The sequence below is a fragment of the Trachypithecus francoisi genome, unplaced genomic scaffold, assembly GCF_009764315.1.
Source record: "Trachypithecus francoisi isolate TF-2019V2 unplaced genomic scaffold, Tfra_2.0 Lachesis_group11, whole genome shotgun sequence".
Taxonomy (NCBI): Eukaryota; Metazoa; Chordata; class Mammalia; order Primates; family Cercopithecidae; genus Trachypithecus; species Trachypithecus francoisi.
Genome location: NW_022681456.1, coordinates 131,202,054 through 131,216,141, shown reverse-complemented (window position 1 = coordinate 131,216,141; position 14,088 = coordinate 131,202,054). Strand labels below are relative to the sequence as shown.

Genomic DNA, 14,088 nt, shown 5'->3' with positions numbered 1-14,088 from the left:
GCTTAGGTTTTCACTATCAGTGGGTTTTGCATGGGTTGGGATCAGAACATGTTGTGTGGTATGATCCTTCTCTAAATTTTTCTTACAAAAGATGACCCAGAGGCCTCTCCCATACATGATCAGGTTAATGTTTCATTTTGATCAAGCAAACTCTGAGGAGATTAAATATTCATTGCAAAAGCCTGACCTCTATACACTTACTTTAAGCCTTCTCTAATTTGTTGTGTTCACTTCTCTCCTTCAGGCACAGGGGCAGAGCCAGGGTCAGCCATCCTCAAGTAGCTTAACAGGGGTTTCATCTTCCCAACCCATACAACATCCTCAGCAGGTGAGAACAATGCATTGCAACATTTTATGGATTAGCAGTGGCCAGAACACTATTTTAACATTTGTGATTCGTGATATAAATGGCCTGCTAAGTTTTTGAAAGGAAAATTAAGAGGCATACCATGTCTTGTGTTCAATAACAAAGAAACAAAAGAGATTTTTTCTGAAACACATTTTCTGTGTTTCGCAGAAACAGAAAATGTGTTTCAGAAAAAATCTTTTTTTTCTTTAATGTGCTTTTGAACAATTTAGTAGACATACATTATTACTGATATAATTGTCTTTTTTTAAAAGAAGATCCTACACTTTTTTTTTTTTTTGAGACAGAGTCTCACTCTGTCACCCAGGCTGGAGTGCAGTGGTGGCAATCTTGGCTCACTGCAACCACTGCCTCCCAGGTTCAAGCAATCCTCCCACCACAGCTTCTCATGTAGCTGGGACTACAGGTGCCTACCACCACGCTTAGCTAATTTTTGTATTTTTTAGTAGAGACAGGGTTTCACCATGCTAGCCAGGTTGGTCTCATACTCCTGACCTCAGGTGATCCACCTGCCTCGGCTTTCCAAAGTGCTGGGATTACAGGCATGCGCCACCTCACCCAGCCTGGATTTTACACATAATTTACGGTACAAAGAATATGTCATTCCTTTTTTTTTTTCCACTGCTTGCAGCAGTGATTTGTCATTACCTTCATTGTGCTTGCCTCTACTAATCCTGCACTTCTTTTTAATTATTTCTAATCTGTAGACTGATGTGTCAGATTTTATACTAAGAAGTATCTAATGAAAGCTTAAGAACAATTACTTCAGGAACATTGTTTTTTAATTTTAAATTTTTATTTATTTATTTTATTTTTTATTTTATTTTTGAGATGGAGTCTTGCTCTGTCGCCCAGGCTGGAGTGCAGTGGCCGGATCTCAGCTCACTGCAAGCTCTGCCTCCCGGGTTTACGCCATTCTCCTGCCTCAGCCTCCCGAGTAGCTGGGACTACAGGCGCCCACCACCTCGCCCAGCTAGTTTTTTGTATTTTTTAGTAGAGATAGGGTTTCACCGTGTTAGCCAGGATGGTCTTGATCTTCTGACCTCGTGATCTGCCCGTCTCGGCCTCCCAAAGTGCTGGGATTATAGGCTTGAGCCACCACGCCAGGCGAATTTTTGTTTATTTATTTATTTATTTAGAGACAGACTTGCTCTGTTGCCCAGGCTGGAGTGCAGTGGTGCAATCTTGGCTTACTGCAATTTCCACCTCCCAGGTTCAAGCGATTCTCATGCCTCAGCCGCCCTAGTAGCTGGGACTACAGGTGCATGCCACTATGCCCGGCTAATTTTTCTTTTATGTTCTACTTATGCCCAGCTAATTTAGCAGAGATGGGTTTCACCATGTTGGCCAGGCTGGTCTTGAACTCCTGACCTCAAGTGATCCACCCGCTTCGGCCTCTCAAAGTACTGGGAGCCACTGCGCCCGGCCAAAATAATTTTAACTTCTGCTTTGGGGAGATTGTTCCAGAAAGTTCAAGGAATTCAAGAGATTAGTGTAATCCAGATACATCCAACAATAAAACTGGTAATTCTGAAATTAAAGATTTGTAGTGCATCACTGATAATAGTAATTATTTGCAAGGGAATAATGCATTTTTGGCATAATTGAATACTTATTAGCTATTCGACATAAAATTCATAGCCACTATGTGTGTAATGCAAACTTCCTAATGATAGTTCCCCATGTGGGTTTTTTAATCACCAAACTTTAAACTGGCTTCTGTTTCTATTCGTTTTTAGTTTTGAAACAAAGTTTTCAATTCTTAATTACAAATGGCCCTCTTTCAGTCCATCATTTGGTCATGTAGTCATTCGATGCTGGTTTAAGATCAGGAGTTGCTTGTACAAGATGAAAATCACTTAAAGGCACTTTCTACAGAAATAATTGATTAGTTTGGTTATACATGCATTCACTCTGTGATCAATACCTCTGTAGAACTGAAGGGCTGGGACTTACATGCTTTGTTTTGTACCTGTCCTTTCTTCCAAGACTGGTTAAATTCAAGTAAACATATTTTTGCCAACCTTAACAAAATCTGTTTTATTCTGTTAACAGTTCCTAATTAGAATGCAAATTACAAGTCACATAAAGCTGGTTGAGAACGGAAGTGCAGAGTACTAATCTCCTAACTTGCTTATCTTTGGATGTAGACGAACACCAGTGAACTGAGCAAATTGTATGTGCTCTGTTCTTTCTTTTCCAAAGGAATTTGTTATATGTCTTGTATTTGGGGATATACATGTATACTTACTACCAAATGAAGAAGATAATAAAATAATTCATTGAGTTTCATGGTAAGAAAGAGTGTGAGAATAGAAGAGAGCAGTACCATAAATGTCAAGTTAAAAGAGTTAGGTAGCTCCCTCTCCTGGAGAAAAAATATGGCTAAATGCTATCTCTATAGCAGAAACAAAAGTTAATTATTTGTTTCAGTGATGTTTTTGTTTTACATACTGTCATAGCATGTGTTGTAGAATCATACAATTGAGCCCTCGATATATATAGGAAGTATATTCAGTCTAGAATAATTAACTTCTCCAAGGTCACCTAGATAATAAAGTACAAATTGTAACCCAGAATTTAAGATTCCTAGAATAGTATTGTTTCTTCCATTTTAAATAAAGTTCTACAGGGACTTAATGATTCTGCAAATGTACCTCAGAAGCTGTCTTTATTTGTTTTAATTATTGGAGTTCCACATTTAAAAAAAGAAAGGTTGAAAACTTTTTGTACTGTATGGATAGTCTATTTTTAGACATGATTTTTGTTTTACATACTTTCAGGTCCAATCCCACCTTAGAGAACAATATCTCTTGTTTTATTTTAGTGAGGAGAGAAATGTACTTCTGTTAAAATTTACTTTATTTCATGGATTTCTTGAACATAGTAAATGAGGAATTGCTTTTTTGTGTGTGTGTTTTTTTTTTTTTTGAGATGGAGTCTCGCTCTGTCGCCCAGGCTGGAGTGCAGTGGCTGGATCTCAGCTCACTGTAAGCTCCGCCTCCCGGGTTTATGCCATTCTCCTGCCTCAGCCTCCCGAGTAGCTGGGACTACAGGCGCCCGCCACCTCGCCCGGCTCATTTTTTGTATTTTTAGTGGAGACGGGGTTTCACCGTGTTAGCCAGGATGGTCTCGATCTTTTGTGTGTTTTTATAGGGTCTCGTATAGTGATACGCTAGATCTTAACAAGGTACCAAAAATAGCTGCCTCCTGCTGAAAAACTTTATGACCACAAACAAAGTTGTGAACTTTGTCAGACACAATGCCAGCTACTTGGAAGGCTGAGGCAGGAGGATCACTTGAGCCCAGGAGTTCAAGGCTACAGTGAACTATGATAGTGCCACCGCACTCCAGCCTGGGCAACCGAGCATGACCCATCTCAAAAAAAAAAAAAAAAAAACCCACCGAAGTTGTGAACTACTTACCCTACTAAAGTCTGTTTGAACTGGTTTCATGAGGCAAGCTTGGGCAAAGCATGATGCTTAACTGTTAAGCTAGACCACCCCTGCCTGGCTGAAGTGCTAATTATTAGTCAGTGGGACTGTGCACAGCAGATAAACATGTACTTCTGGCATATCCAGAGGTGCCACTTCTTCCCAAATGCTCTAAGATATAACATTAACCATTAGCCATTGTAAATAACTGGTCTAGAGATCTCTTTAAGATGTTAATACAAGGGTTACTGTCACAGATACCTCTCAGTTATCTTAAGCAAATAAATAGCTTGTCCATAAAACTGATCATTTTTGACAGTCCTTTCAGCTTTTTTTCCTAACTGAGTTCGGATACTGAAGGTCTGCAGAGATGGATGAGATACAACTACTTTGAAAGAGTCTAAATAATATAGTAAATATATAGGTAAATTTCTACAAAACAAATAAGGATAATAGCTAATATTAAAGTGCTTTGCACATTGTACCTACATTCTCATTTAATCTTTTTAAGAACCCTGTAAGTATAGATGCTATAATTATTTCCATTTTACTGATGGGAAAGCTGAGATCTGGAGAAGGTGAGTAGTTTACCCAAACTTACAGCTTATAAGAGGTAAAAACAGAATTTAAATCCAAATAATCTAATTCCACAGCTCACTACTTTGTGTGTACTAATTGGACTACTACCTAATTACGTCCAAAAAAAGGGAAGAAATTAACATCTCTCCCAAGCAGGAAAGGGAATATCAGGAAGACTTTAGGAAAAAGGAGGCATTTGAAATGGACTTTGATTATAAGTTAGACTCAGATATAGAAAAAAAAGAATATTCCAGGCCAGAAGATACAAAAATTATACTGTGAGCAAGGTGAAAGGCCCAAAGATAGAAAAATAGGGGACAAAAACAAATGTGCCTTTAGTTTGGTTGAACTAGAGCATAGATATGTGAAAGTATAAGTTCAGGAAAGAGTTGGTAGAGTCTAAATTTTGATATGAGCATAATTTTGAATTAAGGAGGATGTATTGGGGACTGGGAGTATGTGATTACCATATGCCCAAAGATAACATGGAGATTCTTTCTCAAATTTATCCTTTAGAAAAGAGGGGAATCACCATGTATTCAAACCTTTATCGCACTCTCATATTCCAGGGTTTTCACTGTCCTTTACTTTGAACAACAACAAACCCAAAAAGGTTAATGAAATCAAATGAAACAGGTGAGAACAAATGTGCCTGCAAAGACTTTAGCTCATGTAGTTAGAAATGTTTATTGAGAACATCAGACAATTGTTTTTAAGCCATAAACATAAATTCAGTCCTTGTTCTTCAGCAATATGACTTCGCTGTTCTGAGGACTGTATGTGATTTTAAACAACTAGTTTAAAGATCTCTTTAAGATGTCAGTATAAGGGTTACATGAATAAAAACCTGTAAGAGAAATGCAAAAAAAAAAAAAATCTGGTGGTTATTTTAATGTTACGTAAGTAGGTGCCTTTCGCTGCACATTTTACCTGAAGACACAGCTCAGAGGGAATGTGTTATGTTATGCCAGAAAACTGCAGGAGCATTCATAACTTCGCTTCTGTGACGGTGAAGATGCTGGTGTCTTTACCTGTGAGGAGTTTGGGGGAGAGGGAGCAATATTTCTGAATTAATGTATTTAGTGTGCAATCTTATTTAGGTGTATAAATTAATAAGTTTGATAATTATAGATATCTCATTCACATTCCTTAAAGTTTAAATATATTCAAGTTGGCAAATAAAAAAGGTTTTCTGGTTTTTTAGTTCCTTTTTCTCAGGTGGGAATTAACAAATGTGTCTTATATTCAGAGCACCTTTAGAATTGGCTACGTGTGGTGGATCTTAGTTTGCAGAAAATAAATTTCATATAATTCAGCAGCCATTTCTGCTTTTTTAATAGTTAAAATAAGAATACATTATCAGAGGCCGGGTGCGGTAGCTCACACCTGTAATCCCAGAAATTTGGGAGGCCGAGGAGGACAGATCACGAGGTCAGGAGATCAAAACCATCCTGGCTAACATGATGAAACCCCCTCTCTACTAAAAATAAAAAAAAATTAGCCAGGCGTGGTAGCAGGCGCCTGTAGTCCTAGCTACTCAGGAGTCTGAGGCAGGAGAATGGCATGAACCTGGGAGGTGGAGCTTGCAGTGAGCCAAGATCGCACCGCTGCACTCCACCCTGGGCAACGGAGCGAGACTCTGTCTCAAAAAAAAAAAAAAATACGTGATCAGAAATACTTAAATAGGAATAAGCCAAATATGACTGCTGTTGCCATTATATTTTAACATTCTTTTGGTGATTTTAATTGATAGAAATATAAGAAGAGCAAAAATATTATTTGTAGATTATCACCTAACAAAATCTAAGACGCTTATCACAGTGGCATGTACAAATAAATAGCGTATCTTTATGCCAGCAGTAACCAATTAGTTGTATGGATATACCAGCATATTCGCAAAAGGCTGTTGGTTGCAGCATTATTTTAAGTAGCAAAAATGAAACAACCAAAGTGTTTATCATTAGGAGATTGATCCCATTTAGAAATTAAATGAAAGTAGTATGCTATAGAACACTATGTATAGGAAAGGCATGTTTTTATTTATTTTAACAAAAACTGTGTGAAAATGGCCACTTAGGCATAGAAAAAAATCCATGAAGGTTATGCACCAAACCACTAATAGTGGTTTCCTCTTGAGAACAGGATTAGGAGTATTTTCATTAGCTTTGTAATATGATACACTAGTTAAAATTTTTATTACAAGTAGATGTATTAAGGAAAAATTTAAATTAGGTATTAGAGGATCTTGAAAGTCAGCCGTAAACTTCAAATTTTATTTCTTTTTTTTTTTTTTTTTTGTGGAGACAGTTTCACTGTTGTTGCACAGGCTGGAGTGCAGTGGCACAATCTCGGCTCACTGCAACCGCCACCTCCCTGGTTCAAGTGATTCTCCTGCCTCAGCCTCCTGAGTAGCTGGGGCTGATTATAGGCATGTGCCACTAGGCCCAGCTAATTTTTTGCAATTTTAGTAGAGATGGAGTTTTCTCCTTGTTGGTCAGGCTGGTCTCGATCTCCAGACCTCAGGTGATCTGCCCGCCTCGGCCTCCCAAAGTGCTGGAATTACGGGCATGAATTACTGCGCCCTGCCTCAAGTTTTTATTTGTTAGGCAGAAGGGGCAGTACTCTAGGGGTCATAGTCCTGTTTTGTTTGGTTTTGTTTGCTTGATTTATTACAAAATTTAGTATTCGAGTATAGTTATGTGCTGTGCATTAAATTAGGTGTAAAATTATGTGCCATGCATTAAATTATACCTGAGTGCCTAGTACATAGTATATTCCCAGGTGTCATTCCCTTTGCCCCACTTTGAGTTAAATGATAATGTCCTTGTTTCAAAAAGAGAAACTTCATTTTTATAATAAAATAAGCAATCTAAGGCATTAACAGCTAGTAAATATTAAAGCTAAAATTTGAAAATGTCTGTTATTCCAAATCCAGTGCTTTCCTCACTATTTTGTAGCTATAATCAAAACTATTCTTCAAGCATATTAATTATACAGTTGATAAAATAGGGTGAGGAGAAAAGATTAAAGGAAGCTACTGGATTTATCTGATATAGGTGCCAAAGTGAGAGCTGATGCCAAGAGATAGGGAAAAAGGGAATGGCAGGGATGGGATGGGGAAAGGAACCGTCTGGATATGTTATCTAAATGTCTTTGTAAAGACCTGTTGTTGGGGTGAGGGAGATACTGCGTGAAGAGCCAATGGTAACTCGGGTATTAAAAGATTGGTTAATTGTTCCTGGTGGCAACATCACAAAGAACATCAGAGGGAAAACAAATATATAATGGAAATTGATGAATTTGGGTTTGTGCATGTCTTGATTACTAAAATCATTATTTACAGACACTGAAGGCTTTAGGTAAACATGCTTCCTTAGAAATATGCTGTTACTGATTTGAAATAAAACTGAATCATGGTATTTTATTCTTAGCAGCAGGGAATACAGCAGACAGCCCCTCCTCAACAGACAGTGCAGTATTCACTTTCACAGACATCAACCTCCAGTGAGGCCACTACTGCACAGCCAGTGAGTCAACCTCAAGCTCCACAAGTCTTGCCTCAAGTATCAGCTGGAAAACAGGTAAACTTTTTTTTTTTAAATCAGGTAAACTCTTAATTTCTGAAAGGATGCTAAAAGGGGTCTCCATGTAACTTGTCCTTTCATGTGGATAGACCCTTGAAGTAGGTTAATCTTGTTGCAAAAATGAAGTGAAAATCACCTCATTTGTGCGTATGCATTGTTTAATGTAAGTGGGTACATCACTGACAACATTGACAATCCAGAGTTTCACTTTTAGTCTTACCAGGCCAAAATCAATTTAACAGGTACTAGAAATAACGGGTTAAATAAAGGTGCTTCGGTAACTGAACCTATGACATTCCCTAGAATTGTGTCAGCTGTGTCTGATATTCTAGGTTTCCAACTATGCTTTATTTTCATGTAGATTTCTGCACTGTTTACTATGTGGAACTTTTTTTTCTTAAGTAGTCCTCCTAATCACTTGAAAAGTACCCTGTAGAAGGTATGCACTTCTAAATGACCTTTTTTCAACTTTATTTTTGAGTACTGTTGTGCATGTATGTGCACAGTGTATTGTTACCCTAATATTTCATCACATCTGAGATGCTATCAACTTTAAAATGTACCATATTTTATGTACCACATCATCAGTTATAAGATAGATCCCAGTTTCTCACATGTTAAAATGATCGGGTAGTGGAGAGTGATGATTGCATCCTAGAATGAGTGAAATAATGTGAATTACACCAATTTTTATTGAGTCATGTTAGACTTAAGAATTTTAGAAATAATATGAATGATCTTAATTCCACTGGGAAGGAATTCGTTTGAATTTCACTAACTACTGTAATAGCAGTCATAACTTTAGTGATAGCATTATGGTATATAAAATATATTCCAATAAAGCTGTTAAAAAAAAAAAGCAAACCCCTTGTCTATGGAAGGGTCCTCTTTTATTGCCAAATGCTGAAGCATTAGCAAGTATTTCTATGACAAAAGGTATAGAACAGTCATAGTCTATTTAGCCTCTTTCTCTCCTGCTCTCCTTTCCATATTCTTATGTGGCATATTAACTTAACACTAATGTATGCAGGGTTTTGTTGGTTTGGTGTTGTTTTGTTTTGTTTTGTTTTGTTTTGTGTTTTCCTTCTTTTTGGCTAATACGTAAATCTTGCTTTTGGCAGCCTTGCTTTTTTTTGTTTTTGTTTTTTTTTTTAAAGCCTGTCTGTTTTGTTTTTCTTTACCTTCCCAGCTTCCAGTTTCCCAGCCAGTACCAACTATCCAAGGCGAACCTCAGATCCCAGTTGCAACACAACCCTCGGCTGTTCCAGTCCACTCTGGTGCTCATTTCCTTCCAGTGGGACAGCCGCTCCCTACTTCCTTGCTCCCTCAGTACCCTGTCTCTCAAATTCCCATATCAGCTCCTCATGTGTCTACGGCTCAGACAGGTTTCTCATCCCTTCCCATCACGCTAGCAGCTGGCATTACTCAGCCTCTGCTCACGTTGGCTTCATCTGCTACAACAGCTGCGATCCCGGGTGTATCAACTGTGGTTCCTAGTCAGCTTCCAACCCTTCTGCAGCCTGTGACTCAGCTGCCAAGTCAGGTTCACCCACAGCTCCTACAACCAGCAGTTCAGTCCATGGGAGTACCAGCTAACCTTGGACAAGCTGCTGAGGTTCCGCTTTCCTCTGGAGATGTTCTGTACCAGGTATTGTGTTAGCTAGCAAAAGAGGGCACCACAGAGTTTGATCCTAATAGATCAGCAAGAACATGGAAATCTAATAGTTGAGTGTCAGAATAACTAGCAATAACATGTCAACTAGAGAAGCAAAACAGTAAAATTCTGAGAAAGGATTGGGTAATGATGTTCAGTGATTCCTGATCCATTTTTCTCAAGACACTTCTTCAGAGAAAAATGGTTCTCTCAGTATTCAGTGTAAGCTGATTGAATGCTAGATGTGGTTAATAGGACACCTGACAACTTTTACATACATGGGTAGAATAAATAGAATAGCCAACATGGTATCAACAAAGAGCTTCAGAGTTTACATTGGGAGAATTAGCATTTCATGATATGACTGTTATGTGGAAGAATTTTTGCATTCTTCCATTTAAGATTGGCTAGGAAGAAATTGTGTTCCTCCTCCTTAAATCATCTGTGAGTGAAGACAACCAACAATAAAAGTGTTATTGTAGAGTCCTGTTTCTTCTGTTGGAACCAGTCTACTACTTCATTTCAAGAATGTGGTCTTTATATGCCCTTTAGATTATTAGAAAGAGATTGGCTACTGTTCTTCTTTGCTGTGTGCTTTTTTTTTTTTTTTTTTTTTTGCATGTCTTGCTGTTTTGCTAATTTAATGACCCCCAACCTGCTCTAACTCACCTTCCTCATTTCTGTCACAGGGTTTCCCACCTCGACTGCCACCACAGTACCCAGGAGATTCAAATATTGCTCCCTCTTCCAACGTGGCTTCTGTTTGCATCCATTCTACAGTCCTATCCCCTCCCATGCCGACAGAAGTACTGGCTACACCTGGGTACTTTCCCACGGTGGTGCAGCCTTACGTGGACTCAAATCTTTTAGTTCCTATGGGTGGTGTAGGAGGACAGGTTCACGTGTCCCAGCCAGGAGTGAGTTTAGCACAAGCCCCCACTACATCCTCCCAGCAAGCAGTTTTGGAGGTAAATAGAATGACTGCATGTTTATATATAAAACATACATAAATGGATAAAAATGATAAAGGAGAAAGAAACAGGCTCCCTTGGTTTAGAACTGATTTGGAGACTACGTCAAACTAACTTCTGCCTGACTTTTTCTTACAGCAGAATGAAATGCCAGTGTGGGGTCCTTGTTTCCACTGGCTGTTCTGTTGGGAGTGAGTGTGCCTTGGAGAGGATTAACCTGTTAGCACTTCACCTCTCTAGCTGGCACTTTAGCCGTTGTTCTTGTCCTTTCACAAACTGTTTCCATGGGCAGTCATAGGAGTATCTTATCCTCCTGTGCTCTCTCAGCAATCGTTTTTGCCCTGCTAGGAGAAAGATCTGAATTCATCTTTGTACTTTGCTCTGCCTGCCCTATGGCACACTTCTGGTAAGATGCTGGCTGCATGGCGAGTTGTAGGTTCACACTGCCTAGCAGATATGTTGGCTGACCTCATACCATGCAGTCTATACCAGAGACTAGCTTTAGAAACTTCCTTTGGAATTTTAAGTCCATTATCTCTAGACGCTAAATATTGAGAATTTACTAGTAAATTTAGTGCTTCTAGGACTTAGTGGGGAGGGATAAGGAAAAAAATAAGTAGATTATTGGGGATAGGGATTGATAAATATATTAACTACCAAGATTTGAATTATCTTTTCGATTCACAGAGTACTCAGGGAGTCTCTCAGGTTGCTCCTCCAGAGCCCGTTCCAGTAGCACAGCCACAACCTACCCAGCCGGCCACTTTGGCTTCCTCTATAGACAGGTATGTAAAACTAGAATTCTCCTTCCTCGACTGGTAGATAAGATGATGTGAAACACCAAACTGTCAGACCTTTAAATCTCATATTATAAACTGCACTTTTATTTTCTTTTTAAATTTCAAAGTGCACATTCAGATGTTGCTTCAGGTATGAGTGATGGCAATGAGAACATCCCATCTTCCAGTGGAAGACATGAGGGAAGAACTACAAAACGGCATTACCGAAAATCTGTAAGGAGTCGTTCTCGACATGAAAAAACTTCACGCCCAAAATTAAGAATTTTAAATGTAAGTATTCCTGATTTGTGGGTTTCATGTCGTTAAAGAAATGTGACACTGAAAAAGATTTTAGAAGTCATCAAATCCAAACCACTCACTTCATGAAATAAAGATAACTATCTATGTGTGATAGATAATTTCTTTTTTTGTGTTTTTAGACAGAGTCTTGCTCTGTCACCCAGGCTAGAGTGTAGTGGCATGATCTCGGCAATCTCTGCCTCCCGGGTTCAGGCGATTCTTCTGCCTCAGTCTCCCAAGTAGCTGGGACTACAGACAGATGCCACCACGCATGGCTAGTTTTTGCATTTTTAGTAGAGACAGGGTTTCACTGTATTGGTCAGGCTGGTTTCGAACTCCTGACCTCAAGTGACTCACCTGCCTCGGCCCCCCCAACCACTGGGATTACAGGGACCCAGCCAGATAATTTATATAGTACTCTTCTCATTTAATGCCTACAGTCTCTTTGACTTAAATATCACATTTTTAGAAAAATGAAAATGTGGTTCATAAAGCTATGATAGGGTCAGCAGTTAATATCATTTAAATATTTCTTAAGGCTGAGATGAATTGATGAAGGTATAGAATCTTATAATTAGCCAAATGATATTCTTACATCCATATTTCTGTGATAAAGCACTACTTACCTTTTAGAAAAAGAATAGAGAGTTTTAGTAAGTAGCTCAAAGGCTAACGTCTTCTCAGATTTTTCTTGCTACCAGTTTAAGAGACAAAGTACTATTGCTCCAAGGAACGGTGATGACACTATGCTTCCTTAGACATAAAGTCAAGTGCTAATCTGCATTGCTTTTCTGAAATTCAGTAATAAAGCTGAATATGGTCTTTGGAGATGATGTACCTTTTTTCTTTTTAGGTTTCAAATAAAGGAGACCGAGTGGTAGAATGTCAATTAGAGACTCATAATAGGAAAATGGTTACATTCAAATTTGACCTAGATGGTGACAACCCTGAGGAGATAGCAACAATTATGGTATGTCTGCATTTGGAGTTCTAAGTTTTTCCTTAGTACTTGATCTTAATAGCCATTGCTCTAGGCAAATATGCCATATTTTGTAATCCATGTTTATTTAAAGTTATGCATTCACTTCAATGTGAGTAAAACTAGCACACCCAACCTGTGATTTAGTGATGTTTTTGTCTAGGCTATGTCTAACTAGATATTGAAGTTCTTACTAAGATAAGAGCTAACTTGAGTACAAAATAAATAAAAATATAGGTAAGTATGCAGATAGGACAGAAGTCATAAAAGTGATAGTTGAATGACATAAAGTTTAAGAAATGACACTAATTAGACTGACATCACATTTCTTTTACAGGTGAACAATGACTTTATTCTAGCAATAGAGAGAGAGTCATTTGTGGATCAAGTACGAGAAATTATTGAAAAAGCTGATGAAATGCTCAGTGAGGATGTCAGTGTGGAACCAGAGGGTGACCAGGGATTGGAGAGTCTACAGGGAAAGGATGACTATGGATTTTCAGGTTCTCAGGTAGGTTCACCACTCCCATAGTGAAACTTTGTTGATTTAAAATATTTTCATAGTTCTAAATTTGCTATGCAAAATGTCCAGTGATATCACCTGATACCCATGACCAACAACATTTTATGTTCTCTTCGCATGTGGCAGTTTGCTTTGCCTAGTCATTGAGATTGCGTTTGAGAATGTATTTAATCACTTTTGTTTGTTGTAGAAATTGGAAGGAGAGTTCAAACAACCAATTCCTGTGTCTTCCATGCCACAGCAAATAGGTGAATTTATTTTCTTTCCTTGTTTTTACCTTTGACTTAAGAAGCCATTAGCTGGGAATGGTGGCGGGCATCTGTAGTCCCAGCTGCTCGGGAGGCTGAGGCCTGAGAATCGCTTGAACCCAGGAGGCGGAGGTTGCAGTGAGCTGAGATCGCGCCACTGCACTCCAGCCTGGGTGACAGAGTGAGACTGTGTGTCAAAAAAAAAAAAAAGCAATTGTGTGTGCCAATAATGAAGTCTAACAATACTTATAATAATAAGTTGCGTTTGTTTGTTGGTTTTTGACCAGGCATTCCTACCAGTTCTTTAACTCAAGTTGTTCATTCTGCTGGAAGAAGGTTTATAGTGAGTCCTGTGCCAGAAAGTCGATTACGAGAATCAAAACTTTTCACCAGTGAAATAACAGATACAGGTAAGGGATTGATTCTGCCACATTGTTATGTAAATTCTACAGTACCTCTGCTATGTTGAAAGCTTAATCATAAAGCAGTAGTTTATGATGACACAGATAATAAAAAAGAATAGAAAACTGAAGTTATAACCAACAGATAAACATATGAGAGAGGGAAATAGGTGTAGAATAGAGAGGATTACAGAAAAAGCCAAGAAGCACGGCCATACCTAGATATAGCCTGTATAATAGATACTGTAGTATGTGTTTATTTCTGCACT

General features: G+C 38.5%; 1 protein-coding gene across 13 annotated transcripts in view; it reads left to right on the top strand.

The window, feature by feature from the left end:
- Positions 1-14,088, top strand: part of WNK1 (WNK lysine deficient protein kinase 1) — a 182,949-nt gene that overhangs the window by 120,176 nt on the left and 48,685 nt on the right. For 4 of the 13 annotated variants that reach the window (XM_033223315.1, XM_033223314.1, XM_033223309.1 and 1 more), the window contains 10 exons: positions 245-328; positions 7,812-7,961; positions 9,154-9,612; positions 10,308-10,586; positions 11,277-11,374; positions 11,497-11,659; positions 12,522-12,638; positions 12,985-13,158; positions 13,361-13,418; positions 13,706-13,828. In XM_033223315.1, coding sequence (XP_033079206.1) covers positions 245-328; positions 7,812-7,961; positions 9,154-9,612; positions 10,308-10,586; positions 11,277-11,374; positions 11,497-11,659; positions 12,522-12,638; positions 12,985-13,158; positions 13,361-13,418; positions 13,706-13,828 — 1,705 coding nt within the window. The remainder of the gene's footprint in view (positions 1-244; positions 329-7,811; positions 7,962-9,153; positions 9,613-10,307; positions 10,587-11,276; positions 11,375-11,496; positions 11,660-12,521; positions 12,639-12,984; positions 13,159-13,360; positions 13,419-13,705; positions 13,829-14,088) is intronic. The other 9 variants (XM_033223322.1, XM_033223316.1, XM_033223311.1 and 6 more) reach the window with 8 other exon arrangements.